The 27331-nt window shown below is 35.8% G+C and overlaps 1 protein-coding gene across 2 annotated transcripts in view; it reads right to left on the bottom strand.

The window, feature by feature from the left end:
- PCCA (propionyl-CoA carboxylase subunit alpha) overlaps nt 1-27331 on the bottom strand; it is a 415707-nt gene that overhangs the window by 149279 nt on the left and 239097 nt on the right. For both annotated transcript variants that reach the window (XM_058548431.1, XM_058548432.1), the window contains exon 18: nt 23334-23442. In XM_058548431.1, coding sequence (XP_058404414.1) covers nt 23334-23442 — 109 coding nt within the window. The remainder of the gene's footprint in view (nt 1-23333; nt 23443-27331) is intronic.

The following is a 27331-nucleotide window of genomic DNA, read 5'->3' as shown; positions in this document are numbered from 1 at the left end:
CTAGGAGTGGAAATACTGGGGTAGACATATGTTTAATTTTATAAAAACTGCCAAATTATCTTCCAAAGCATTAAAACATATCTATACTCCCACTAGCAATGGCCTTTTCTCCATATGCTTGCCGCCATTTGGTTGTATTAGTCTTTCTACTTCTATCCAAGTAAGTGGCTGAGAAACCACGTCTCGTTAGAGTTTAATGTACATTTCCCTTACAACTAATAACATCGAATACCTCAACATTAGCACTTATTGGCCATTTATATTCAAGTTTTTGCCCATTTTTTATTAGAATGTTGGCCTTATTATTATTTAATTGAGGGAGTTCTTTATTTTGCACAGAAACCTTTGTCAGATTCATGTACTGTGAATATTTTCTCCTCCTCTGTGGCTTGCTTATTAATTTTTTTTAAAAAAAGTCTTAACTTTACCAGCTTTTTTCAAATTAACAATTTTTTAGAGAAGTTTTAGGTTTTCAGAAAAATTGAGCAGGAAGCACAGAATTCCTATATATACCCTCATTCACCCCAGCCCTAACACAGTGTGCCTATTATTTTAACATCTTACATTAGTGTGGTACATTTGTTACAATTGATGAGCCAGTGTTGGTGCATCATTATTAACTATACAGTCCACAGTTTACATTAGGGTTCACTCTTTGTGCTGTACATTCTAAAGGTTTGAATAAATGTATAACGATGTGTATCCACCATTAAGGTATCAAAATAGAATAGTTTCACTGTCTTAAAAATCCCCTGTGCTATTCAACCTGCTCAACCCTCCTTCCTTCCCCACGAATCCTGGCAACCACTGATCTTTACTATCTCTATAGTTTTACTTTTTCCAAAATGTCATATAGCTAGAATCATAGAGAATGTAGCTTTTTCAGATTGGCTTCTTTCACTTAGTAATATGCATTTAAGGTTCCTCCATGTCTTTTTATGGCATGATAACTCGTTTCTTTTTATTGCTGAGCAATATTCCATTGTCTGCGTGTACCACAGTTTATTTATCCATTCACCTACTGAAGGAATCTTGCTTACTTCTAAATTTTGGCAATTATGAGTAAAGCTGCTGTAAACAATCATATGCACATTTTAGTGTGGACATATGTTTTCAACTCATTTGGGTAAATACCCAAATGGTATAAGGAGCACAACTACTGGATATGGTAAGAGGACGTTTAGTTTTGTAAGAAACTACCAAACTGTCTTCCAAAGTGGCTGTACCATTTTGCATTCCCATTAGCAATGAATAAGAGTTCCTGTTCCTCCACATCCTCACAAACATTTGGTATTGTCAGTGTTTTGGATTTTAGTCATTCTAATAGGCATGTAATAATATCTCTTTGTTGTTTAATGGAAATCTTTAATATTAATAAAAACATAGTATTAATTTTTCCTTTTATATTTAGTGCTTTTATGTCCCAAAGAAGTATTTTCACTATATCAAGGTCCAGAAGATATACTCATATGTTTTCCTTTAGAGGTTTTATATGTAGACTTATGACTCATCTCCAATTTTCTCATGTGATGGGAAATGGGGGGAGGTTCATCTAGTTGTTTCAAGAAAATTTGTAGACAAAGTTTTGCAACTTTGTTCATCTGTAAGACTGTATTAGTTATTCTAGGTCCCTTTGCATTTCCATAAAAATTTCAAAACCAACAGGTCAATTTCTTCTCCCTCCTCCCCAAAACAGCCCTAAGGGATTATGATTGGGCCTGCATTGAATCTATTCATTAATGGAGGGAGAATCAACACTTTAACAAGATTTTCTCCTCCTATCCATGACGATGATATAGCTCTCATTTTTCTACATTTTGAATTTCTCTTAGCGAAGTGTGGCAGTCCTGAATCTATTTTGTTAAATTTATACCTATTTTTGATTTAGTTTCGTTAGTTGTATTATAGATTCCTTAGAGTTTTCTTAAGTGACCTATTAAGTTGTTCTGGAAAGCTTCCTTTCCAATCCTTCCTTATGCTTTATTATTTCTTCATGCCTTAGTACTCTGACTAGTGACAGTATTGAATTTATTTTGTTAATGTACTTGCCTAAGTATTTTTATACTATATTAAATGGATATTTAAGATTTTATTTATTTATTTTTTTCCCCTTAAAGCCCCAGTAGACAGTTGTATGTCATAGCTGCACATGCCTCTAGCTGCTGTATGTGGGATGCGGCCTCAGCATAGCCAGAGAAGCGGTGCGTCGGTGCGCGCCCGGGATCCGAACCCGGGCCGCCAGCAGCGGAGCGCGCGCACCCAACCGCCAAGCCACGGGGCCGGCCCCAAATGGATATTTAATGTTCATTTTCTCATTGCTGTTAATTTACTGAAACAATTTATCTTTGACTTTTTATCCTGCAACTTTACTGAATTCATTCCAGTAATTGTTTTATAGATTCTTTAAGGTTTTCTATACACACAATTATGTCCTCTGTGAATAGAAACAACTTCTCCCTTTCTGATCTCCATGTCTTTTATTTCTTTTTATTTCCTATTATACTGGCTAGGACATCTAGTATAATGTTGAAGAAAAGTGATAAATACAGACAACTCTGTCCTGTTCCCAATCTGAAGAAAACAACTCTCAATATTTTTCAAATATTTTTTCCCTATTCTCTTTATTCTTTTTCCTTCTGTAGCTTAAAATACATCTAAGTCTGACTTCCTGATATTATCCCCAGATCACCGAGGCTTTCTTTAGTTTTTTAAAATATCTTTTTATCTTCTTTAGATTGTATAATTTCTATTTTTCTAAGTTTACCAATTCTTATTTTCTGCCAGCACCGATATGCTTTTCAGCCTATCTAGCAAATTTTCCATTACAGATATAGTACATTTTTAGATCTAGAATTTCTACTTGGTAATTTGTTACAGTTTCTAGTTCTTTGCTGATATTCCCTATAAGTTCCCTCATTTTGATCTTTAATACTTGAAAATAATTTTAATAGCTGCATTCAAGTCTTATCTGTGAATCCAACACTTTAGTAATCTCACAGGTGGTTTCTACCTGCTTTCTCTCTTGACCATGGGTCAACTTAAATTCTTGATTGTATGCCAAGTGAATTTTTATCATATACTGGATTGTGGGCATGTTGTAGAGATTCTAGTTTTTCTGTTATCTTCCCCTGAAAAGTACTGATTTTTATTACAGAAGGCAGTTAAATTATTGGCAGATCAGATCACCCAAAGTTATGGGGGCTTGCCTTTATGTTCTGCTAGGATGTGTCTATTTGGTTTTGCTCTTAGTGAATTACAAGTCCAAATCACTTATTCCAGAAAGATAGTTTTTTCTCCTAACACATGATCCTTCTAGGGTTTTAATGGAAAATTCAAGGTGTTTGAAAGCCCCTCAAATTTGATGAGACTCAAATTCCAAACATTATCATCTCCTTGGTGGGCAGCAACTAAAGTTTCAGCTCAGTTCATTCAGCCTTCCAGCAGGTTTTATATGCTGGGTTCCATGGAGTCTGCTTTATGCACGCACACTTCAGGGGTTAACCAATGTTTTTCAGGGAACCTAAATTCAGATATGGAACTCCTCACTCTGTTGCTTTCTTTTTGCTAGGATATCCCCGCTCAATTTCCAGCAGTTCTGACAACTCTGAGCATCATTCTCCAAGACCTCACACCAACAAGATTATGGCTAACTACTTGAGTTCCAACCACGCTCTGATGCGTACAATGGTGACTGCCCTCAGGGGAAAAGCCATATAAATGTGGATCTCATCCATGCGTTTTCCTTCTGTACAGAGGCAAAATCTTCAACTTCTGACTGGTTTTAGTTGTTATCCAGAGCCTTCAAATAGTTGTCTATCTTCTCCAGAGTTTATAATTGTAATCTAAAGGAGGGTTAGTTGGAAATAAGCTACACTACCATTACAGGAACTGGAACTTCTCTCTGTTGTTTTAGCTTTGTATCACTCACATTCAAAGGTAGAGGAGGACATAAAGGATGGAAGAATACTGGATCACATATGTGTATCACTTCTACCTGCCAGGCAGTAGCCCAGGAACACCTGACACCTCCACTTGCAAAGGTTATTCATGTCACTAAATTGTGAGCAGTCATATGATATATTCTCTAATTGTGAGAAGACATATTCCTCCATCATGCTAGAGGAAAGATACAATGATGTCTCATTTTAATTCTTGAAATTTGAACTTCTATTATACCATTAGGAAAATAAATTCTTAAAACACATAACAAATTTTTAAAATTTTAAACAGCTTTATTTTTATTTATTTATTTATTTGTTGTGAGGAAGATCAGCCCTGAGCTAACATCCATGCCAATCCTCCTCTTAACCGCTATGCCACGAGGCCGGCCCCTAAACAGCTTTATTGACATAAAACTCACACATCATAAATTTAACACATCTGAAGTGTACAATTCAACAGCTTTTAGTATATTCAGAGTTGTGTACCCATCACCACAAGCAATTTTAAAACATTTTTGTAACCCCAAAAAGGAAACTTTGAAGTCATTAGCAGTCACTTCATATTACCCCTCCAAGCTCCGCAACTCTATACAACTACTAATATACTTTCTATTTCTATAGCTTTTCTTATTCTAGACATTTCATATAAATAGAATCACAAAATTTGTGGTCTATTGTGACTGCCTTATTTCATTTAGCACAGTGATTTCAAATTTCATCCATGTTGTAGGAAGTATCAATACTTCATTTAATTTTATTGCTGAAAAATATTCCATTCTGTAAATACATCACATTTTATTTAATATTATAGATCCATTCATCATTTCATGGATGTTAGGGTTGTTTCTACTGTTGGCTTATTATTAAAAATGCCACTATGATCATTTGTATACAACATTTGTGTAGACAAATTGTTTCATTTCCCTTGGGTATATATCTGGGAGTGGAAAAGCTGAGTTATGTGGTAATGTCTTACATTTTCAGAACTGCCAAATTATTTCCAGGTTTGCATCATTTTAGTCATAAATTTCCACCAGGAATGTATAAGGGTTCCAATTTCTCCACACCCTCACCAAAATTTTGTTATTGTCTGTCTTTTTGATTACAGCCATTCTGATGGGTGTAAACGGTTTTGATTTGCATTTCCCTAATGACTGATGATGCTGAGCATCTTTTCATGGGCTTGTGGGATATGTGTATATCTCTTTTGGAAAGATTTCTATTCATGTCCTTTGCCCATTTTTTAATTGGGTTGTCTTTTTATTATTGAGTTATGAGAGTTCTTTATTTATTCTAGACAAAAGTATCTTATCAAATATATGATTTCCAAGTATTTTCTCCCATCCTGTAGGTTGTCTTTTCACTTTTTTGACGCTGTTCTTTTTTTTTTTTTTTATTGATGTTTTAATGGTTTCTAACATTGTGAAATTTTGGGTTGTACATTTTTGTTTGTCCATCACCCCATATATGACTCCCTTCACCCCCTTGTGCCCACCCCCCACCCCCACTGCCCGGGTAACCACAGTCCAGTTTTCTCTGTCCATGTGTTGGTTTATATTCCACATATGAGTGAGATCATACAGTGTTTGTCTTTCTCTTTCTGGCTTATTTCACTTAACATAATACGCTCCAGGCCCATCCATGTTGTTGCAAATGGGACGATTTTGTCTTTTTTTATGGCTGAGTAGTATTCCATTGTATATATATACCACATTTTCTTAATCCAATCGTCAGTCGAGGGACACTTAGGTTGCTTCCACTTCTTGGCTATGGTGAATAATGCTGCAATGAACATAGGGGTGCATAAGCCTCTTTGGATTGTTGATTTCAGGTGCGTTGGATAGATTCCCAGTAGTGGGATGGCTGGATCATAGGGCATCTCTATTTTTAATTCTTTGAGGAATCTCCATACCGTTTTCCATAGAGGCTGCACCAGTTTGCATTCCCACCAGCTGTGTATGAGGGTTCCTGTTTCTCCACATCCTCTCCAACATTTGTTGTTTTTTGTCTTGGTGATTATAGCCAGTCTAACGGGCGTGAGGTGGTATCTTAGTGTTGTTTTAATTTGCATTTCCCTGATGATTAGTGATGTTGAGCATCTTTTCATGTGCGTATTGGCCATCTGTATATCTTCCTTGGAGAAGTGTCTGTTCATTTCCTCTGCCCATTTTTTGATCGGGTTGTTTGTTTTTTTGTTGTTCAATTGTGTGAGTTCTTTATATATTATGGAGATCAACCCCTTGTCAGATGTATGTTTTGCAAATATTCTCTCCCAGCTGGTTGGTTGTTTGTTCATCTTGATTCTGGTTTCATTTGTCTTATAAAAGCTCTTTAATCTGATAAAGTCCCACTTGTTTATTTTTTCTTTAGTTTCCCTAGTCTGGGTAGGCATGTCATCCGAAAAGATTCCTTTAAAACCAATGTCAAATAGTGTGTTGCCTATATTTTCTTCTATGAGTTTTATAGTTTCAGGTCTCACCTTCAGGTCTTTGATCCATTTTGAGTTAATTTTTGTGAATGGCAATAGCACATGGTCCGCTTTCATTCTTTTGCATGTGGCTGTCCAGTTTTCCCAACACCATTTATTGAAGAGACTTTCCTTTCTCCATTGCATGTTCTTAGCACCTTTGTCGAAAATTAGCTGTCCGTATATGTGTGGTTTCATTTCTGGGCTTTCAATTCTGTTCCATTGATCTGTGTGTCTGTTTTTGTACCAGTACCATGCTGTTTTGATTACTATTGCTTTGTAGTATGTTTTGAAGTCAGGAATTGTGATGCCTCCTGCTTTGTTCTTTTTCTTTAGGATTTCTTTAGCTATTCAGGGTCTTTTGTTGCCCCATATAAATTTTAGTATTCTTTTTTCTATTTCTGTGAAGAATGTCATTGGGATTCTGATTGGGATTGCATTGAATCTGTAGATTGCTTTAGGTAATATAGACATTTTAACTATGTTTATTCTTCCAATCCACGTGCATGGGATATCTTTCCATTTCTTTATGTCATCGTGGATTTCCCTCAATAATGTCTTGTAGTTCTCATTGTATAGGTCCTTCACCTCCTTGGTAAGATTTATTCCTAGGTATTTTATTCTTTTTGATGCAATTGTAAATGGTATTATCTTTTTGAGCTCTCTTTCTGTTAGTTCATTATTAGCATATAGAAATGCAACTGATTTTTGTAGATTGATTTTGTACCCTGCAACTTTGCTGTAGTTGTTGATTGTTTCTAACAGTTTTCCAACAGATTCTTTAGGGTTTTCTATATATACAATCATGTCATCTGCAAATAGTGAGAGTTTCACTTCTTCGTTACCTATTTGGATTCCTTTTATTCCTTTTTCTTGCCTAATTGCTCTGGCCAAAACCTCCAGTACTATGTTGAACAGGAGTGGTGAGAGTGGGCAGCCCTGCCTCGTTCCTGTTCTCAGAGGAATGGCTTTCAGTCTTTCCCCGTTGAGTATGATGTTAGCTGTGGGTTTGTCATATATGGCCTTTATTATGTTGAGGTACTTTCCTTCTATTCCCATTTTATGGAGAGTTTTTATCATAAATGGATGTTGTATCTTGTCAAATGCCTTCTCTGCGTCTACTGAGACGATCATGTGGTTTTTATTCTTTGTTTTGTTGATGTGATGTATCACGTTGATTGATTTGCAGATGTTGAACCATCCCTGCGTCTCTGGTATAAATCCCACTTGATCATGGTGTATGATCTTTTTAATATATGGTTGTATTCGGTTTGCCAATATTTTGTTGAGGATTTTTGCATCAATGTTCATCAGCGATATTGGCCTGTAATTTTCTTTCTTTGTATTGTCTTTGTCTGGTTTTGGTATCAGGGTGATGTTGGCCTCATAGAATGATTCAGGAAGTGTCCCATCTTCCTCTATTTTTTGGAATAGTTTGAGGAGGATGGGTATTAAATCTTCTTTGAATGTTTGGTAAAATTCACTGGAGAAGCCATCTGGTCCTGGACTTTTATTTTTTGGGAGGTTTTTGATTACTATTTCAATCTCTTTACTTGTTATTGGTCTATTCAGATTTTCCATTTCTTCTTGGTTCAATTTTGGGAGGTTGTATAAGTCTAAGAATTTATCCATTTCTTCTAGATTGTCCAATTTGTTGGCATATAATTTCTCATAGTATTCTCTTATAATCCTCTGTATTTCCATGGTATCCGTTGTAATTTCTCCTCTTTCATTTCTAATTTTATTTACTTGAGCCTTTTCTCTTTTTTTCTTAGTAAGCCTGGCTAAGGGTTTGTCTATTTTGTTTATCTTCTCGAAGAACCAACTCTTTGTTTCATTAATCCTTTCTACTGTTTTTTTGGTCTCAATATCATTTATTTCTGCTCTGATTTTTATTATTTCTCTCCTTCTGCTGGCTTTGGGCTTTGTTTGTTCTTCTTTTTCTAGTTCTGTTAGGTGTAATTTAAGGTTGCCTATTAGGGCTTTTTCTTGTTTGTTAAGGTGGGCTTGTATCGCTATGAGTTTCCCTCTCAGGACCGCTTTTGCTGCATCCCATATGGTTTGATATGGCATGTTATCATTTTCGTTTGTTTCCAGATAGTTTTTGATTTCTCCTTTAATTTCATCAATGATCCATTGGTTGTTCAGTAGCATGTTGTTTAATCTCCACATTTTTGTCACTTTCTCATTTTTTTTTTCCTGGTTCATTTCCAGTTTCATAGCCTTATGGTCTGAAAAGATGCTTGTTATGATTTCAATCTTCTTAAATTTATTGAGGCTTGCTTTGTTTCCCAACATATGGTCTATCCTAGAGAATGTTCCATGCGCGCTTGAGAAGAATGTGTAGTCAGCTGTTTTTGGGTGGAGTGCTCTGTATATGTCTACTAGGTCCATCTCATCCAGTTTTTCATTTAAGTCTAATATTTCTTTATTAACTTTTTGTCTGGATGATCTATCCATTGCTGTAAGTGGGGTGTTAAGATCCCCTACTATTATTGTGTTGTTGTTGATTTCTCCTTTTAGGTTTGTTAATAGTTGTTTTATGTACATTGGTGCTCCTATGTTGGGTGCATATATATTTATAAGTGATATGTCTTCTTGATGGAGTGTCCCTTTTATCATTATATATTTCCCTTCTTTGTCTTTCTTAACCTGTTTTATCTTGAAGTCTACTTTGTCTGATATGAGTATGGCAACACCTGCTTTCTTTTGTTTGCCATTAGCTTGGAGTATTGTCTTCCATCCTTTCACTCTGAGCCTGTGCTTGTCTTTAGTGCTAAGATGTGTTTCCTGAAGGCAGCATATTGTTGGGTCTTGCTTTTTAATCCATCCTGCCACTCTGTATCTTTTGATTGGAGAGTTCAATCTATTTACATTTAGGGTAATTATTGAAATATGAGGGCTGAATGTTGCTGTTTTGTCACTTATTTTCTGGTTCTTTTGCATTTCCTTTGTTTCTTGTCCCATTTGTTTTGGACTGCCAATTCAGTTTGGTTGTTCTGTCTTATGATTCTTCTAGTTTTCTCTTTGTTTATCATATGTGGTTTTGCTTTGATTATTTGTTTACTGGTTACCTTGAGGTTTGGGCAAAAAATCTTGTGTATGAGATAGTCCATTATCTGATAGCCTCCTATTTCCTTATACTAAGTCAATTCAGTCACTTTCCTCTTCCCCTTCTAAGTTGCTCTTGTTATACCTTATTCTATCTTGTGTTGTGGCTGTGTGTTTACAGTGATGAGGTTAAATTTATTTTTGGTGAATTTCTTCCTTTGATCTTTGAGTTTAGTATTTAAGTGGTTGCTAACCTATTCCAGTAAAGATCTACTATTTCTCTGATTTTGTCTACCTACTTTTCTCCTTACTCCAAGCTTTGTGTTCCCCTTCTCTTCTTTTTTTCAGGCCTGAGGGCCTTCTTGAGTATTTCTTGTAGGGGGGGTCTCGTGGCCATGAACTCCCTTAGCTTTTGTTTATCTGGGAGAGTTACTATTTCTCCATCATATTTGAAGGATATTTTTGCTGGATAGAGTATTCTTGGCTGCAAGTTTTTGTCTTTTAGTATTTTGAATATATCATTCCAGTCTCTTCTAGCCTGAAAAGTTTCTGTTGAGAAATCCGCTGAGAGCCTGATGGGAGTTCCTTTGTACGTTATTTTTTGTTTTTGTCTAGCTGCCCTTAATATTGTTTCTTTGTTGTTGACCCTGGCTAGCCTTACCACTAGGTGTCGTGGTGAAGGCCTTTGTCTGTTAATATATATAGGCGTTTTGACGCTGTTCTTTAAAGCACAAAAGTTTTTAATTTTGATAAAATCCAATTTATCTATTTTTTTTCTTTTGTTGCTTGTGATTTTGGCATTTTACATGAGAAATCATTGCCCAAGCAAAAGTAACAAAGATTAACTTCTTTATTCTCTTCTAAGAGTTTTGTAGTTCAGTTCTTACTTCTAGGTCTATGATTTTTTTTTAAGTTCATTTTTGCGAATGGTGTAGGGAAGACTGACCAACTTCAATCTTTGCACGAAAATATCCAATTGCCCCAACAGTATTAATGAAGATTCTTCTTTTTTTTTTTCTTTCATGAGGAAGATCAGCCCTGAGCTAATATCCACGTCAATCCTCCTCTTTTTGCTGAGGAAGACCTGCCCTGAGCTAACATCTATTGCCAATCCTCCTCCTGTTTTTTTCCCTTTTTTCTCCCCACTGCCCCAGTAGATAGTTGTATGTCATAGCTGCACATCCTTCTAGTGGCTATATGTGGGAAGCCGCCTCAGCATGGCCAGACAAGTGGTGTATCAGTGCGCGCCCGGGATCCGAACCCAGGCCGCCAGCAGTGGAGCGTGCATACTTAATCGCTACGCCACAGGGCCGGCCCCATCAACATATTTTTAACAGGTTACTTAAGGTGACTGTATGATAAACACAACATTTGGGCCCCCTACTGGACAGTTTCTATTGATTTTTTATCTTGTGAATGGGCCATACTGTCATGTTTCTTTGTGTGTCTCATAACTTTTTATTGAAAACTGGACCTTTAGATAATGTGGCAAATTTGCAAATAAGATCCTTCCCCTCATCAGGACAACAACTTGCACTTTTCCTTTAGCAGTCTGCAGAGTTGATAATTATCTGTTTAATGTCTACCTATCCTGTTCTATTTTAAGTTTCCTAAAGGGCATGAACTGTTTTGTTATTACTCGAAACCCAAGCATCTTATTATAAGGAGTACTATCTGTTATTTTTTGAATGATCTAATAACTCCAATTCTGAAGGTAAAAAGCTATCATCATTAAAATATATATTCAGAAATTTACTCTACTGAAAGAAAGTAACCCTTGTGAAATAGACAGTCAGCACACTGGTCATCTAGACCAATGTCATCTAGATTCAGAGCCATTAGTTACATATGAGCATTCAAGACATTAAATTAGTCTGACACACTGAGAGAAACCAAAAATTAAAAAGAACACTAAATCGTAAAGTTAAAAAAAAAAAAGTAAAATAAAAAGACGGTTTAAAAGATAAAAAAATTAGCAGCTTAATTCAGAGTTTATCCTATAGATTAATGTGAAACTTCAGTGATTATACAATGAAATATAGGATACTTAAACAGCTACTATGTTAATATCTTTTCAAATAACAATGCTTTCAAACAACATGGGTTACTAGTCTCTGCTCTTCCTTTTCTTACATATTTCTTTATATTTCTTAGAATATTCCAAATTTTATAAAATTTACTCAGAAAAAATTTCACTGAGACTATTATTTGGGATAAAGATGAAAAGGTAGCTCTATGAAGAAAAATTCAAGTCTCTTCAATTCAAAGAATCAAGATCTAAACATACGCATTTTCATCTTCACTAATCTATCCTTATTATTGAATTATTTATTTTAAGGAAAAGGTAGAACTAAAGTAAATTGATAAACAGATATTAATGAACATAATACTCAAATTGATCTCCTAGAAGATACTTTTAATTTCATTCTAATACATTTCTTCATCCATCATCAAATATATAAATCATTATGGTCTCTCTCTTTCTATATGGTCTCTCTCTTTCTATACATATATACACACACACACACACACACACACACACACACACACAAACACACAAATAGAGAAAAAAGCATTATACTGAAAAATCAAGTAACATCTTCAAAAGATATATTTTTCCATTCGTACCAATTCCATTACCCTTTTAAATTTTTACTTATCTCACTGCCAAATCTCCCTAAACCACCTTTAAATCCTTTTTTGGAACAAGGCTAAACATAAATATATATATATAAATATTCCTCTATTACCTACAGAAAATTGCCTTAAACAGAGCAGCCAACTTGGAATTTTAATAATAACCTTTGAATTATGTAAATTAATCATTTGACATTATATCATGAATATAGTGATAGTGTTGATTTAGTTTCAATTCAAAAACCAAGGATTTCATTATCCTACAAAACATACGCAGAGTTCAAAGTATTTAAGGGGGGTTAAACAAAATGCAAACATTTAATGCAACATTAAGTATGTGAAATAAAAACTTGATTGCCTAAAGAAAGCATGCTATGCTGTTACCTTGGTGACAGGTTAAAAAAGGGATTGTGAGCTGAATAGCTGTTTGATATGAAATTAAAATGTTTCACATTGAACAATCCAAAATGAAGTGGGAAAGGTTGGAGTAGAGGAGAGAGAAATCAATTCTCCAATGGCAATGGTGAATGGGAAAAAAGTATGAATAGGATTTGCCAGTGGGGTACAACAGCTGCCAAATATCCTGCAGCCAAAGAATTACAATAATACTGATGAGGTGTGCAAGAGCTTTTGGAATTATTGCAGAGAACAGAGAAATTCTCCTACAATAATGAGGCTCTTCTGTCTTCCACTCAGCTCTTATAGTAAAGATCAAAGAAAAAAGCGCGCCAGTGCGCACCTGCACAGCAACATGTGCTCTCCTCGGGAGTGATTTTCCCGCAGCTACTTTTTCCTATGTTTCTTTCCCCAGTTCTCTCTCAATGATTAAGATCGTATTTCAAAACCTTACGTTTTCAATTAGATGATAAAAGTTTAATAATGGGTGAATGAATTATAAATCTAAAACCAGAAAAGGACACTCTTTTTTAATAGCAAGAAAAAAACAGATAATTGCATCTGTAGATAAAAATCACTGAAAAATTGGTTCTCCATTTTATCAGGAAGCCAGAGAAGGAAAGAAAATACAATACAAATGTAGACATGAGGACTGCAATTCAAGTGAATGTAATTTTCCATTATGTTCCTGTGGCTAAAAGATGTAACTGATGACAGGCTCTGTAGCCAGTCAAGATACTTGATATGTTCTCCTAAGTATGAGCTTCAAGTGGTGGTTACACACTGACTCCATACACACAAAGTAATCCTTCATAAAAGTGACTATTACATTTTATAAAACCTTCCAGGCTGACATTTTTTCATCAGTATTATCATAGGCCATAGTGAAGGTGTTCCTGTTCCTGAGCCTTAACTTCTGGTCAAATATCAAGAGAGAAACTAGAAGGTTTAAGTAGAAACCAGAAGCGTCTGCCTCATGCAATTCAATTAGGATTAGAGCTGAAAAAGACTTCAGGAATCATCCAATCCAACACTGCCATCTCTCAGAGGAGGAAACTGAAGGCTTGTACCACCTTGACTCTTGGTAGTGGTGCTGGGACCAAAATCCTGACTCCCGACACTTCACTCAGTGCTGGTTCCACTGTACCATGCCAACCACTCTGACACTTCAGTGCCAGATGAAGGAGCCAAAAGAACCGAAGATGATATAATTTTCCTGGCCTGAATGACTGAATAGAGGGATTGCCATAAATAAAATAAGCTATAGAGAATTCTGTGTACTCATCTACAGTGTTTAAGAGATGTGGGGTGCACAATCGCACTTTGCACTACTAGGGACCACTAATATCACATATCCTCATGCAAATTAATTCTCTGGATTTATCAATTCTATAAGAGCAAGATTTCCTATCAAATGTTAATTCTTTTAAGTACTAATGTTGTACAGTCTTTGAAAACCACTTTTTCATAAATTATTTAATACAGAGAAATGTTGACAACATAACGGTATGTTAAAACACAAAAAGATATCTTTTCAAGTAGAAGGGCTCATTTTCTGTAAAATCAAAATAAGACATTAACTATATGTACATATACAGAAAAAAAAGCAAATCCTCATAAGAGTTGCTGGTATTTGCAGTCTTCAATTTCTCTTTTTCCATTTTCCTTGAACCTCCATCAATCCAACTTCAACCATCACTTCCCACTCAACATTCTTGAAAACTGCTCTTATCAAGGTCTCCTATGAGCTCCACATTGTTAAACTCAATGGTCAATAGTCATTTTTCATTATTTGATATATTTCAGTTGAACACTCTTGCCTCCTTGAACCTTTTCTTCACCTGACTCTCTGAACCACCCCTGCCTACTTTTTCACCTAATTCCTCTGCTATTCCTCCTCAGTTTTCTTTGCTAGATCCGACTCATCTTTCTGACTTGTTAATATGGAGTGTTCCATGGCTCAGGCCCAGGACTTCTACTCCTAACTTCTCCTGGCTTCCACTCTTACCCCCTCATAGTTGTTTATAGTATTGCAGCCACGAAGATCTTGCTAATGCACATGTCATATCAAGCTCTTCTTTGCTCAAGATCCTGCAATGGCCCCCCATTCCACTCAGTAAAACAGCTTACAACAGCCTACCTAACACAATTCCATCTCTACTATTCTATAGCTGCTTACTCCTCTCAAGTTGTATTGGCCTCCTTGCTCTTTCTGAAATAGGCCAGGCATACTTTGACCTCAGGTGATTTACATCTGCTGTCTCCTCTGACTGGAAGGTTCTTCCAGATATTCACATGACTCACTCCCCTTCTCCCTCAGGGCTTTGTTCTAATGGTTGCCAAGGGTGTGGGGGGAGAGGAAATAGGAACCTGTTCAATGGGTATAGAATTCCAATTCTGCAAGATGAAAAAATTCTAGAGATCTGTTGCACAACATTGTGCACATAGTTAACACTAATGTACTGTACACTTAAAAATGGCTAAGATGGTAAATTTTATGTTACGTGGTTTTTTCCACAATAAACAAAAAAGAAATACAAATATCACTAGTTTCTCTTTATCATACCGATAATCATTTAGAAAATGAGAAAAAGATTCCATGCACAATAATACAATATATAAACAACATAGGAGTAACACAAAAATATAAACTACCTAGGAATAAACAAGAAAGGTACACTTAGGATAAGAGAAATTATAAAGCTTTAACGACAGAAACAAGAAGACTTCAATAAATATAGAGCCACATCATATTTTTTGAAAATCCTCAACACTTGATGTCTATTCTACCCAAATTTATTATAACTTTAAGGCAATTCCAATATCAAAGTGCTTTCAAAGCTCAGCGAGAAGAATGATCAATAAATTTTAGGAGAAGAAAATAATAAATTATTAACATAAGGATAGAATGACAAATGGAAATGAAGAAAAAAATCTAGAAATAGGCCATAATATCTTTAAGAATTTTATAGGATAAATGTGACATTTAATAATCAATAAGGAAAGGATAGACAAGTCAATAAATAGGATTGATTCTACCAGTCAACTATATGAAAAAGTAAAGTTAGATCTCAACCTCATCTTAACTTGCAAGATAAACTCGAAATATGAAATGCCAGTGTAATATAGGAAAACTGTAAAAGAATGGAAATAGAATATAAATAAATATTGGATATAATCTTAGGTCTTTTTAAGAATAAAAGCAAAATAAGAAACCACAAAGAAAAAATTGATGTGACTAAATAACATTAAAAACACACTCTAATTGTGTCCCATTTGCTGGATTATAATACAAGACATCTCATTATTTACTTCACTAAAGATAATTAGACCACAATTTGTACATTCTCATCATATTTATAGCTACCTGATATAAACAAATAAAAAATGCCACTTCTTGTTCCTGATAGTTTCTTTCTTGCTTATCTATAAAGCATTTACTTGGTTTTGAACTACAATATAGAATTCATTTTTTATTTCTTTATAACAAATTAGGTAAAAAAAATTTCTATACTGAAACATAATTATACAGAATTATTCTCAAAAAAATTCTATGAAACAGGACAGAATACATATTCCCATTTTACAAGTAAGCTTAAGTTAAAGTAATATACCTATGGTTACATTACTAATAAATGGTATAGTTACGACTAAAACCCAGACTTCTAGTTCTAAAGTCTAATTTTTTCCACTAAACCACAGAACAAATTTATGTTAAATATGCATACCTACTTACATGTGTGTGTTGTGTGTTTGTGTGTGTCCCTGCAAGTCACAGAAGTGAGAGAGAGGGGGAAGGGAAGGGAAGAGAGAGTGAGGGAAGAGAGGGCAGCAGTAAGAGAGAGGGGAGCGAGGGGGAGTGATAAGAGAGAGAAGAAGGGATGGTGGGGATACAGAGCACTTGAGAGCATGCATAAACTCACTGTTATTGACTGAATGTTTGTGTCCCCCCAAAATTCTTAAGTCGAAATCTAATGCCCAATGTTAACAGTATTTGAAGGCAAAGTCTTTGGGAGGTAATTAGGTCATGAGGGTGGAGCACTCATGAACGGGATTAGTGCCCTTATAAGAAGAGTGCAGAGAGCTAGCTTGCCTCTTTCTACCACGTGAGGATATACGAAGTAGGCTTTCTGTAACTTAGAAGAGAGTCTTCACCAGAACCTGACCATGCTGGCACCCTGACCTTGGACTTCAGCCTCCAGAGCTGTGAGAAATAAATGTTTGTTATTTAAGTCACCCAGTCTATGCTCATTTGTTATAGTGGCTCAAACTGACTAAGACACTCATATATATTTCTGTCTTGTCATCCTTGGAGTCATAAAAAGATACTTTATTTGGGGAGGAGGTTGGAATATTTTATAAATAAAAAAAGCTACCAAATCACAAAGAAGAAACCCATTTCATAACATACACATAAGTGAATTCCAAATGGATTAAAGAGTTAAATGTTGCTAATTTTCCCAATGATTCACATATAAAATAAATGTTTAGGATTTTGAACACATCCTCCGGGGAATGGTAAAAGGGCAAAGGAAGAAAGAAAAGGAAGTAACCAAGCAAAAAGAAGCCAACAAAATTTAATGAATTTGCTATATATTTGCATTAAAAAATATTTTTATAAAACCCATGGAATCAACATTTACTTTCAAACATCTTAAAATAGATTTAATATATGAGAACAGGTAACACTGCCCATGTCTACCTCAGCATGGTTTAGCCCTGAGGACAGACATCTAAAAGGAAGTCAAGGGCTTACTCCGAGCCACATCCCCTGCCAAATTCTTACAACATGCAAGGTAACATGGGAATGTAAACAGCCCTCCGAAGTTGGTCTGACTCTCCCTAGAAGTGATCATCATTACAGTGATAAATTAGTCAGATAGCTTAGCAGAAAGATAATAATCACGGAATTAGGGAGTTTGAGTGATGAAACATAAGACAGGCTGGAGGACAATTTGCATAGCTACAAAACCTAACTAAAGAAAGCGACAGATGCAGAAATAACAATGGGGAAGGCAGAAAGTAGAGAAATTTACAGAGGGCAGAGTGGCATTCTCACTAGTGTCTGAGAAGCTTGGGAAGGCAGAGGGGGACTTGAGCCAGGATAATGTTAAGGGGAGGGTCTAGCTCAGAGACGTGCATGCTGACCTGTGAACGACATTTGGATCTAAGGAAAACAGGGATTTTAAGCAAAACTAAATGAAATTTTACTAAAAGGGACTAAATTACCTTCTACTATTTTTGCCTCCAATCATTATCAGTTAGCGAAGCAAATTATTATACTAACCACAATGCCAACAAAATAATTTTAGCTTCAAGTAACATAAAGCAATTGTTTAACACAATTGTTTAACTTTTAACAATTCATTTCTGTCAATAAAAGTGTTTATAAAAAAATGATTATAAAGTAAAATAATTCCATAAGTCAGTATGTATTTATGTAAAAACTTATGTTCACCAAATTTATTTACAGTCATCCTAAGAAAAACTGCTATTTTTTCTAACATCAACTTTTCTTTTTTTCTAAAATGCACTGCTATCTTTTTACTATCCAAACACTATGGGTACATATTATTAATGTCTTTTTCCAAGTTATAAATGATGAAAGAGTAAAACCCACAGAGAAATTGGGAAAATAAGATCAGCAGCCAAAACAAGCAGCTCAAAGGAAGGGCTGTGGGCTACTGGGTTTGGAAGCATAAACATAACATGAGCACACCCACGACAGAGTAATATGCAGCCACACCTGGAGGCTGACTCCCACACTCTATTCCCAAGCCAATAATGAAAACATGACTCTGAAGCCAAAATGTGAAGATTCAACCACCTTACATCAGCTTTGGTGTCAGGGACCTCTTCAGCAAACTAGCAAAAATAACTTAGATTCACTTTGCCTAAACGAGATTACGCTTTGTCAAAAAGACCAATATATTTTAGTAGATTATAGGTCTCTGTCGTTATGGGTGGTACCAGTTTAACGATAAACTGGTCTGCTAAATAAATAATAAGTTCAAAAGAAAAATAATCTCACCAAAAATAAATAACTGTTTGTTATATAGGCAACGTGCGCACAATTATCTACACAACTGACCTTTGGCCTACATATTTCATTAATATATTTTTTCCCAACTTCTAAAGGGTAATGAGTTCAACAGTAATATAGAGGAGGAGGATTCTGGGATGAAGGCAGAATAGGAAGCACCAGGACTCTGTCTCCCCACCTAGAGGACAATTACACTGGCAGAACCTGTCTGATGTAACTATTTTGGAACTCTGGAGTCCAGTTGAAGGCTTGGCAACTTTCAGAGGAAGACTCGGATGGTAAATTGCAGTCAATTTCATCAATTTCAGCTCTTAGCACAATAGCAATTACCCATCCACACCACTGCCAGCCACGTGGCAGGCAGCTGTGCACCTGTTCCTGGAGCAGCTTGCATACAGCTTGTGGAAGCCAGGATGGCAAAAAGGACTCTGTCCTCCAAATATTGGGGATCTGCTCTGACTGTTAACTGTTACTTCTGATCACAGAGGTTCACACAAAAAGGCACATAACCAGCGCTATTACACCACCTCGCAAGTTGCAAGTCCCTCCCCCTCTGGCTGAAGTGACTTCCAGGGGATTTAAAGGACCAGTGCCCGCTTCCTGCCCTCTTCATTTTTTTGCTTTTTCTCCTTTCAGAAATCAGATATTAAAGACTAAGACATTCAAAAAAAACCACATATATGAGAAAAACTGGAAAGTAACCACACATCCAGGGAAGGGCACAGAAAAGACCTGAGAAAACCTTAAGTTTACACCTCAGGCTGATCCTTGGCACAGAGACAGCCTACAACAATTAAATAAACAAAAATAATAAGAAAAAACAGTAAACCCTGGGGAAAGAGGAGAATCTGATTTCCAGAGTGACCATATTATTAGATTTAAATGTCCAGTTCTCAACAAAAAAATCACAAGTCATACAAAGAAACGAGAAAGTATGGCCTTCTCAAAGGAAAAAAAAAGTCAACAGAATATATCCCCGAAAAAGACCTACTGGCAGATATAGTAGACAAAGACTTTAAAACAACTGTCTTAAAGATGCTCAAAGAACTAAAGAAGACATGGAGAAAGTCAAGAAAATGACGTGTAAACAAAATGAAAATATCAATAAAGAGAAAGAAAACCTAAAAAGAAATGAAAAAGAAATTCTCGAGCTGAAAAGTGCAATAATTGAAATGAAAAACTCACTAGAGGGATTCAAAGACAGATTTGAGCAAGCAGAAGAAAGAATCACCCAACTTGAAGATAGGACAATAGAAATTATCAAGTCTGAAGAACAGAAAGAAAAAAGATGGAAGAAAAGTGAACAAAGCTTAAGGGACCTATGGGATACCATCAAGCAGACCAATATATGCATCGTGGAAGTCCCAGAAGAAGAGAGAAAAAGGGGCAGAGAGAATATCTTAAGAAATAATGGCTGAAAACTTCCCAAATTTGATGACAGACATGAATATAAAACATCTAAGAAGCTCAACCAACTTCAAGTGAGATGAGCTCAGAGACCTACACCAAGACAGATTATCATCAAATTTTCAAAAGCAAAGAGAGAATCTCAAAAGTAGCAAGAGAGAAGTGAATCATCACATACAAGAGATTCTCAGTAAGATTATAAGCAGATTTCTCATCTGAAATTTTGGAGGCCAGAGGCAGTGGGCTGATATATTCAAAGTGCTAAAAGAAAAAACTGTCAACCAAGAATCCTATATCCAGCAAAACTGTTCTTCAAAAGTGAGGGAGAAATTGAGACATTCCCAGATAAGTAAAAGCTGAGGGAGTTTCTGACCACTAGTCCCACCCTGCAAGAAATACTAAAGGCAGCCCTGCAAGTTGAAATGAAAGGACACTAGACAGTATCAAGAAGTGATAATCACTTGAAGAATCACATGAAGAAATAAATATCACAGTAAAGGTAAATATGTAGATAATTTTAAAAGCTACTACTATTGTAACAATAGCTTGTAACTACACTTTTTGTTTTCTACATGATTTAAAGGACTAATGCAATTAAAAAGCCAATTATTAGACTAAAAGTTAGTATTATTGTAACTTCGGTTTGAAAATCCACATTTTGTTTTCTACATAATTTAAGAGACTAATGCATTTAAAATAATTATTGGTTTATAGTTTGTGGCACAGAATATATAAAGATGTAATTCTGTGACATCAACACCTGCACCTAGGCAACCACTAATCTTCTTACTGTCTTTATATTTTTGCCTTTCCTAGAAATTTCAAATAAATGAAATCATACATTATATAGTCTTTAACTGGTTTCTTTCTCTTAGCATGATTTTCTTTTTAGAGTTATGCAAGTTGATGCATGTATCAGTACTTCATTCCTTTGTATTGCTAAGTAGTATTCCATTGTATGGATATATCACATTTATTTATCCACTCATCACTTGATGTCCATTATTCTTGTGGGTGTGTAGTGGTGTAGCACTGTGATTTTAATTTGTATTTCCCTAATGATTGATGATGTTGAACATCTTTTCATTAACTTATTTGCTATTCATTTAACTTCTTTGATAAAGATTCTATGCCAAATCTTTTTTTTTTTTTAATAGGTTGTCTGGCTTATTTTTGAGTTGTAAGAATTATTTAGACATTATAGATTCAAGTCCTATATTGGATATATATCTCTCAATACATTCTGCCATTTTCTATATTGTTTTATAATTTTCTTGATGGTTTCTTTTGAAGAGCAAAAGTTTATTTTGCATATGTTTTAAATTCTCTGCAATAAAAACAAAAAATATGCTTCCAAAGACTAGTGAATAAAGAGAAGAAATATTCACAACATAATATTAAGTTTAAAAAAATAGAATTCAAACTATATTCCCAGTATGACTCATATACTACACGTATGTAAGTATATAAATATATACACACACACACACACACATATATATATATATACACACACATATATATATATATACTTGGAAGGGAATATATCAAAATGTTAAAAGCGGTTATTGAAGATTTTATGGGACTACAGGTAATGTTTATTCTTTTCCTTTTTATACCTTCTTCAGATTTTTACCAATGGTAAGTTAGCCCTCTCTGAAAACAACTTGAATACATTTCTTAAAAATCAAACCAGTTTATCTTTAGCTACACTCAGAACTTCTAAAATAATCAAGGTCCAAATAACATCTGACTGTAAAGGAATCAGGATATGAATACTGTATTTACCAAAAGAATAATAAAAAAAAATAATACAAGGTATTATTCTGGTTTTAAAACAAAAGCTAGGATCTCTCCTACATACATATCCCCCCAAAACAGCACTGTCCAACAGAGCTTGTTGGAAATAGAACTGCAATGGATGGAAAGGTTCTTTCTGTTGCCCAATATAGCAGCCACTAACCACAATAAAGTAGTGGCTATGGAGCACTGGAAATGCAACTAGCAACTACATAGATATTGGCAATGAAATATGACTGAGAAACTGAATTTTTAATTTAATTTTAATTCAAATAAAAACACATGACTAGTGGCTACCATAATGGACAGCACAACTTTAGGGGAAAAAAACCCCACCATGGCTCTATTGACCATTTTCCTCATCCTTCCAGTCATTCAGTGATTTACTGATATTCTATATCCTCCCATCTCTCCCTAGATATCTACTGAATCATAACTTAGAAAAAGATCATACATTAAGCATTTTGTACTTTCTCTTGAGAATGAGAACAAATGAAGAATACCAGTTACTCTGAGATTTCCCAGGTAAAACCACATTAGCTATTAAGACATAGCCTAAACTCAGTTTTGTTTTTCTTCTAATTCTTTAGGGGTACTCTAAGTTTCTGATCTGTGCTCTTCGAAGCTGCTTGGTCACCTGCCATCCTTTTGTTTTGTTGTTGTTCTTCCTCTTGTGGAAAAGAAGTTGAAGTAACACAATTTTACCAATAGCATCACTCTAGCAAGAAAAGAATTGTACTTGCTAAAGTAGGATTACTCTAGTAAGTACACAGACATTCATAATCAATAATCCTGTCATTTAGAAGGACTAATGTCATGATCATTTTGTTTTAATTTGCCCTGGTCACTACAGCATGTTTTCCCTTTCACTTAGGTCACTAGGAAGCTAAAAGGGATACTCAGGGCTCACAAACAACTAACTCAACCTGGTGTTAATTCCTTCTCGTATTTTATAAACGAGTTTCTTACATATTTTTCTTAACCGCTCAGATTCATACTTAAATTTTAGTATTACAACACTTCTCAAAATTTTTTTCAAGATTAACAAAGTAATAAAACAGAAATAACAAACACAAATTGCTTGAACAGCTTTCCCATAAGGTTTCAGAGTATCGTCTTACCTCCAATAATGTTCCAATTAGAGGGGCTAACATCCTTTTTTCCTTTCTGAATTAAAAAAAATTCATTTGGGGGCCGGCCCGGTGGCGCAAGCGGTTAAGTGCGCGCGCTCCGCTGCGGCAGCCCGGGGTTTGCTGGTTCGGATCCCGGGCGCGCACCGACGCACTGCTTGGCAAGCCATGCTGTGGCGGCGTCCCATATAAAGTGGAGGAAGATGGGCACAGATGTTAGCCCAGGGCCGTCTTCCTCAGCAAAAAAAGAGGAGGATTGGCGGATGTTAGCACAGGGCTGATCTCCTCACAAAAAAAAAAAAAAAAAAAAAAAAATTCATTTGAACAAAATAGAAGCAATCCCATTTTCATAAAAAGATCCAGAAATGAGATCAGACAGATCTTTTTTTAGCTATTTCTATGCAGATTAGATTATCAATATTTTTCTGCTCATTTATTCTGTTGTAAATGATCTAACATACCTTGAATTTTCATGTTCCTGAAAGTGTTGTGCTCTTAATTGGGAAGCCACAAACAACGATGATGCTATTGCCAATAACTGGTTTCTCTCATTCTCTGTTAACTTGTGTCCTGAGAGAAATCAATCAATCATATACATAATGTTAACATCTATGCTTCTATATTATAGAATTATTAATCAATCAAACAAGTATTTTATCAACCATCTATTATGTAGCTAATATTGTACCAGGCACTGGGGCGTCCAGGGGGTAAGGGTGGTAGCAAGATTGTTTAAATAAAAGAAAAACCTCTGCTCACTGGAAGGTTACAGTCTAATTTCGAAAAGAAGATACTAAACAGATGCACAAAACAAAATAATTACAAATAAGAAAACCATACTCACAGAGACCTCTAGAAAAAGCTTAAGGCCCCTCGCATCTGCTTCTCCTCATCACACCCCACTCCCAACTCTACTTCTCAGGAGACTGAGGATAAAGGGTAAGCGGAAAAGGAAAGTTGTTGGTCAAGGATATTGGCTTGGCCATGTTTTCTAATGTGAAGGATTACAAGAAAATAAAGGTGTGATTCTCTTGCCTCTATAGATGCAGTTAGGGTTTGAATCCCAATCAATCAACCAGCCAACCAATCAATCTCTCGGACTCTTTAATTCACTCTCTCTTCTGACCATAACATAGCTGGACCTGGGGGCAGTGGTTTAGCCTGACAAGGCCTAGGAAGACTTTCTGGCCTGGCTGTGCGCTGGGCAGCAGGGAAATCTGCTCTAATGGCATAATGCTTCAAGAAGTGTGTGAGTCAAGGTAGGATTTGATACTCCAGGGTCTGCAGGTTGATACATCCCCTTGAGAGCTGTGTAATTTCACCACAATTTCTAACACTATTTATTTACCACAGTGCTGTACAGAGATAATAGAGTATTAAATGGTACAGAGCAATTTGAGTGCTGGATCTTCAGCAATAAAATGCACTTGTACAATTCAAAAAAGCAAAAAGTCAGGTAGTTATTTAAATTTGAAAGAAATGAAGTAATTTGAACATTATGTCTAAAAAGTACTCAAAATAGAGAGAAGACTAAAAAATAAATAATTAGAACATAAACAGTTTCCTGATCTGCAGCACATTTTTCTGTGGGAAGGCGCTTTATGAAACTGCAAGGTGGAGTGTTTCATGAAACTGAAGGGAAGGGAAAGCTCCAGGAATCCATTCCTCTTTCAGACAAACCCAGAAGCTACAAAAACTATAACACCAATGTGGGATCTATTAACTGGTTCTAGGAATTCAGTAATAGAACCCTCAAGGGCCTAATAACCCACACTTCTACAGGCTTTGAAAAGTTCCTGATTTTCCCCAACACTTAAGCACTGATGAAAACATCTCATATGATTTCAATAAATTATCTTCTATGAGGATTACAGAAATTTGGTCTCAGTCTTCTCAAAAACACAGTCTACAAGAGCAGTTCTCAACGTGTGGCCTGGGGATTACCAGGAGTCGCCAAGGGCCCTTCGGGGGTCTGCAAGGTGAAAACTAGTTTCATAATAAAGCTAAGATTTATGTGCTTTTTTCCCCTCATTTTTCAGTATACAGTGGAGGTTCCGGGATCAGAGAGATATATGACGTGTGATGACATCATCACTCTGATGTCAACATATAATGAATTTATTATTGTTACTTTGAAAACGAATGAATAAATATTTTTAAAGTTCCTAAGTTTTAATTTATAATATGGCAAATATCGATAGATATAACCACAAAAGCTCTTTGGAGTATAAAGAGGACCAGTGCTTCTCAAACTTCACTGTGCATCAGAATCACCTGGATTAAAGCCAAGATTCCTGTACTCCACTTGCAGAGACTGACTGGTAGTAACTCTGAGGTGTGGCCCAATAATTTGCATTTCTAACAAGCTCCAGAGTGATGTTGATGCTTCGGGTCTACAGATCTCACTTTGAATAGAATTGTTTTAGACTCATGTTTATCAAACTGTGTAATACAAATCAATTAGTAGTTCATGAAACTAATTTAACGGGTCACGACCAGCAAGACGAATTATGAGAGCACTTTGCGTGTAGTATTTTTCAAGAGTGGATGTGTACACAAAGTCATGATGTAGAATATATTTTTTACAGTGGTTCACAGTCAAAGTAGTCACTTCTCTAGATACACTTGCACAGCATATATTATCAGCAGAGAAAAACGCAATTCATTATGGGAATCTTGTAAACTACAAGATGCTGAATTAGTGTTTCATTTGGTCTAATAAAGTGTTAGCTGCACTGAACTCAGACAATATTGAGAAAGGAGGTTCCCAAATAAAGTCGAACATCATTCATCACATCTCACAGGCAAATTGATATAATGCATAACACCTTTAATTCTTTTATTGATACTGGAACAGATTCTCAAATTTTACCACCGACTAATTCTCAATAAATTTGCCTGATATAAGAGTGGGGAAGATTTTTTTACTTCTACAATTCAACTAAATTTGTTTCTACAATTTGTTTACAAATCCCAGGTAATTTTTAATAAAGAAGTATTGCAGAGGCTGGTTCGGTGGTGTAGTGGTTAAGTTCATGCACTCCGCTCTGGCGGCCCGGGGTTCATGGGTTCAGATCCCGGGCTTGGACCCACACCACTCATCAAACCATGCTGTGGTGGTGACCTACAAAGAAAAAAGAGGAAGACTGGCACAGATATTAGCTCAGGGACAATCTTCCTCAAGCAAAAAGAGGAAAGTTGGCAACAGAGTTAGCTCAGAGCCAATCTTCCTCCCAAAAAAAAAAGAAGAAGAAGAAGAAGAACTATTGCAAAGATCATCTACTCCATCCTCCATGCAGTGTGGATTTCTCTTCTACAGCGGTGTTTGACATATAGTTATCTAAGATCTAGGATCTCCTCCAATACAGAAAACTGACAAACTCTTTCAAGGATTTCTAAATCATTACAAAGTTACTTCTCATACTGAATCAGACTGTTTCTTTGTGACTTCCATCCACTGATCTAAGTTTTCCAATCTGAAGTAACATGGAATAATTCTATTCTCTCCTACACTTGTACATTACCAATCTTGAAGGATAGAGACTTCAGTTAGACACCCTAAAACTCATTAAAGAATTGATATACCCTGACGGCTCTTGGGCTACCCTACCTATGTCAAAAAAAGGGTATTCAGGTCCAAACAGGCAATGTACAAAAGATTCTATCATAATGAAACTATTCTTATGATATTGGTTATAGCATAAGGCTGCTCCTGATTACAGACTAGAGTGGCCTTGATTCCTGCATGTTCACTTATGGCCTGATACCCACTACAGCGTGTCTGCTCTGGCTCTGACCTTGCACTCCCTCTGAATGTTCTCTATTAACTGTATGTCCTCTGGTTTTTACCTTGCTGAAATCCCTGGCCCAGTTGGTCCTGGTGTCTTGAAACACATGTATTTCAAAATCAAACAAAACCAAATGTTATTGTTCTTCATCGCAACAGACTCAAATCCAGCCTAACAATGCCATTTAGACCTGAATGCTGTTCCAAGGCAGAAAGTGGCCCTGATTTCCTCTTGGGTAATGAGATGAGCATTACTTCATCATCTCGCTCTCTCTCATTGGTGTGATCAATATATGGTATGCCTTACCAACTACAAACGTGACCCTTTGTGTGCTGGACATAGTCAACAAATAAATACAAATCAGCAATGCCCAGTGCTCAACAACTGGGTGAAGTTAACGACAGCTGCAATATTCTTTATTAATTAGGTGCCTCTTCTCCAGGCTAATCGCCTGTAGTTCCTTCAAAGTTCTTGACATGAGATGGATTTCCGTGTCTCCATCATAATGATTTTCTTTTGTACACACAAAAGATGAAATTAGTTCTTTTCTAACAAGAGTAACCATTACAAATCATGAAATAATAGATGTTAAAATGTAAAGGGTTTTGTCTAATGTCACAATCATGTTAAGGTAGTCTGTATTAGAGGTTATATAATCATACCGTGGACCA

Source organism: Diceros bicornis, chromosome 9, assembly GCF_020826845.1.
Source record: "Diceros bicornis minor isolate mBicDic1 chromosome 9, mDicBic1.mat.cur, whole genome shotgun sequence".
Lineage (NCBI taxonomy): Eukaryota > Metazoa > Chordata > Mammalia > Perissodactyla > Rhinocerotidae > Diceros > Diceros bicornis.
The sequence above is the reverse complement of the archived record's forward strand: the minus strand, read 5'-3'. Positions and strand labels throughout refer to the sequence as shown.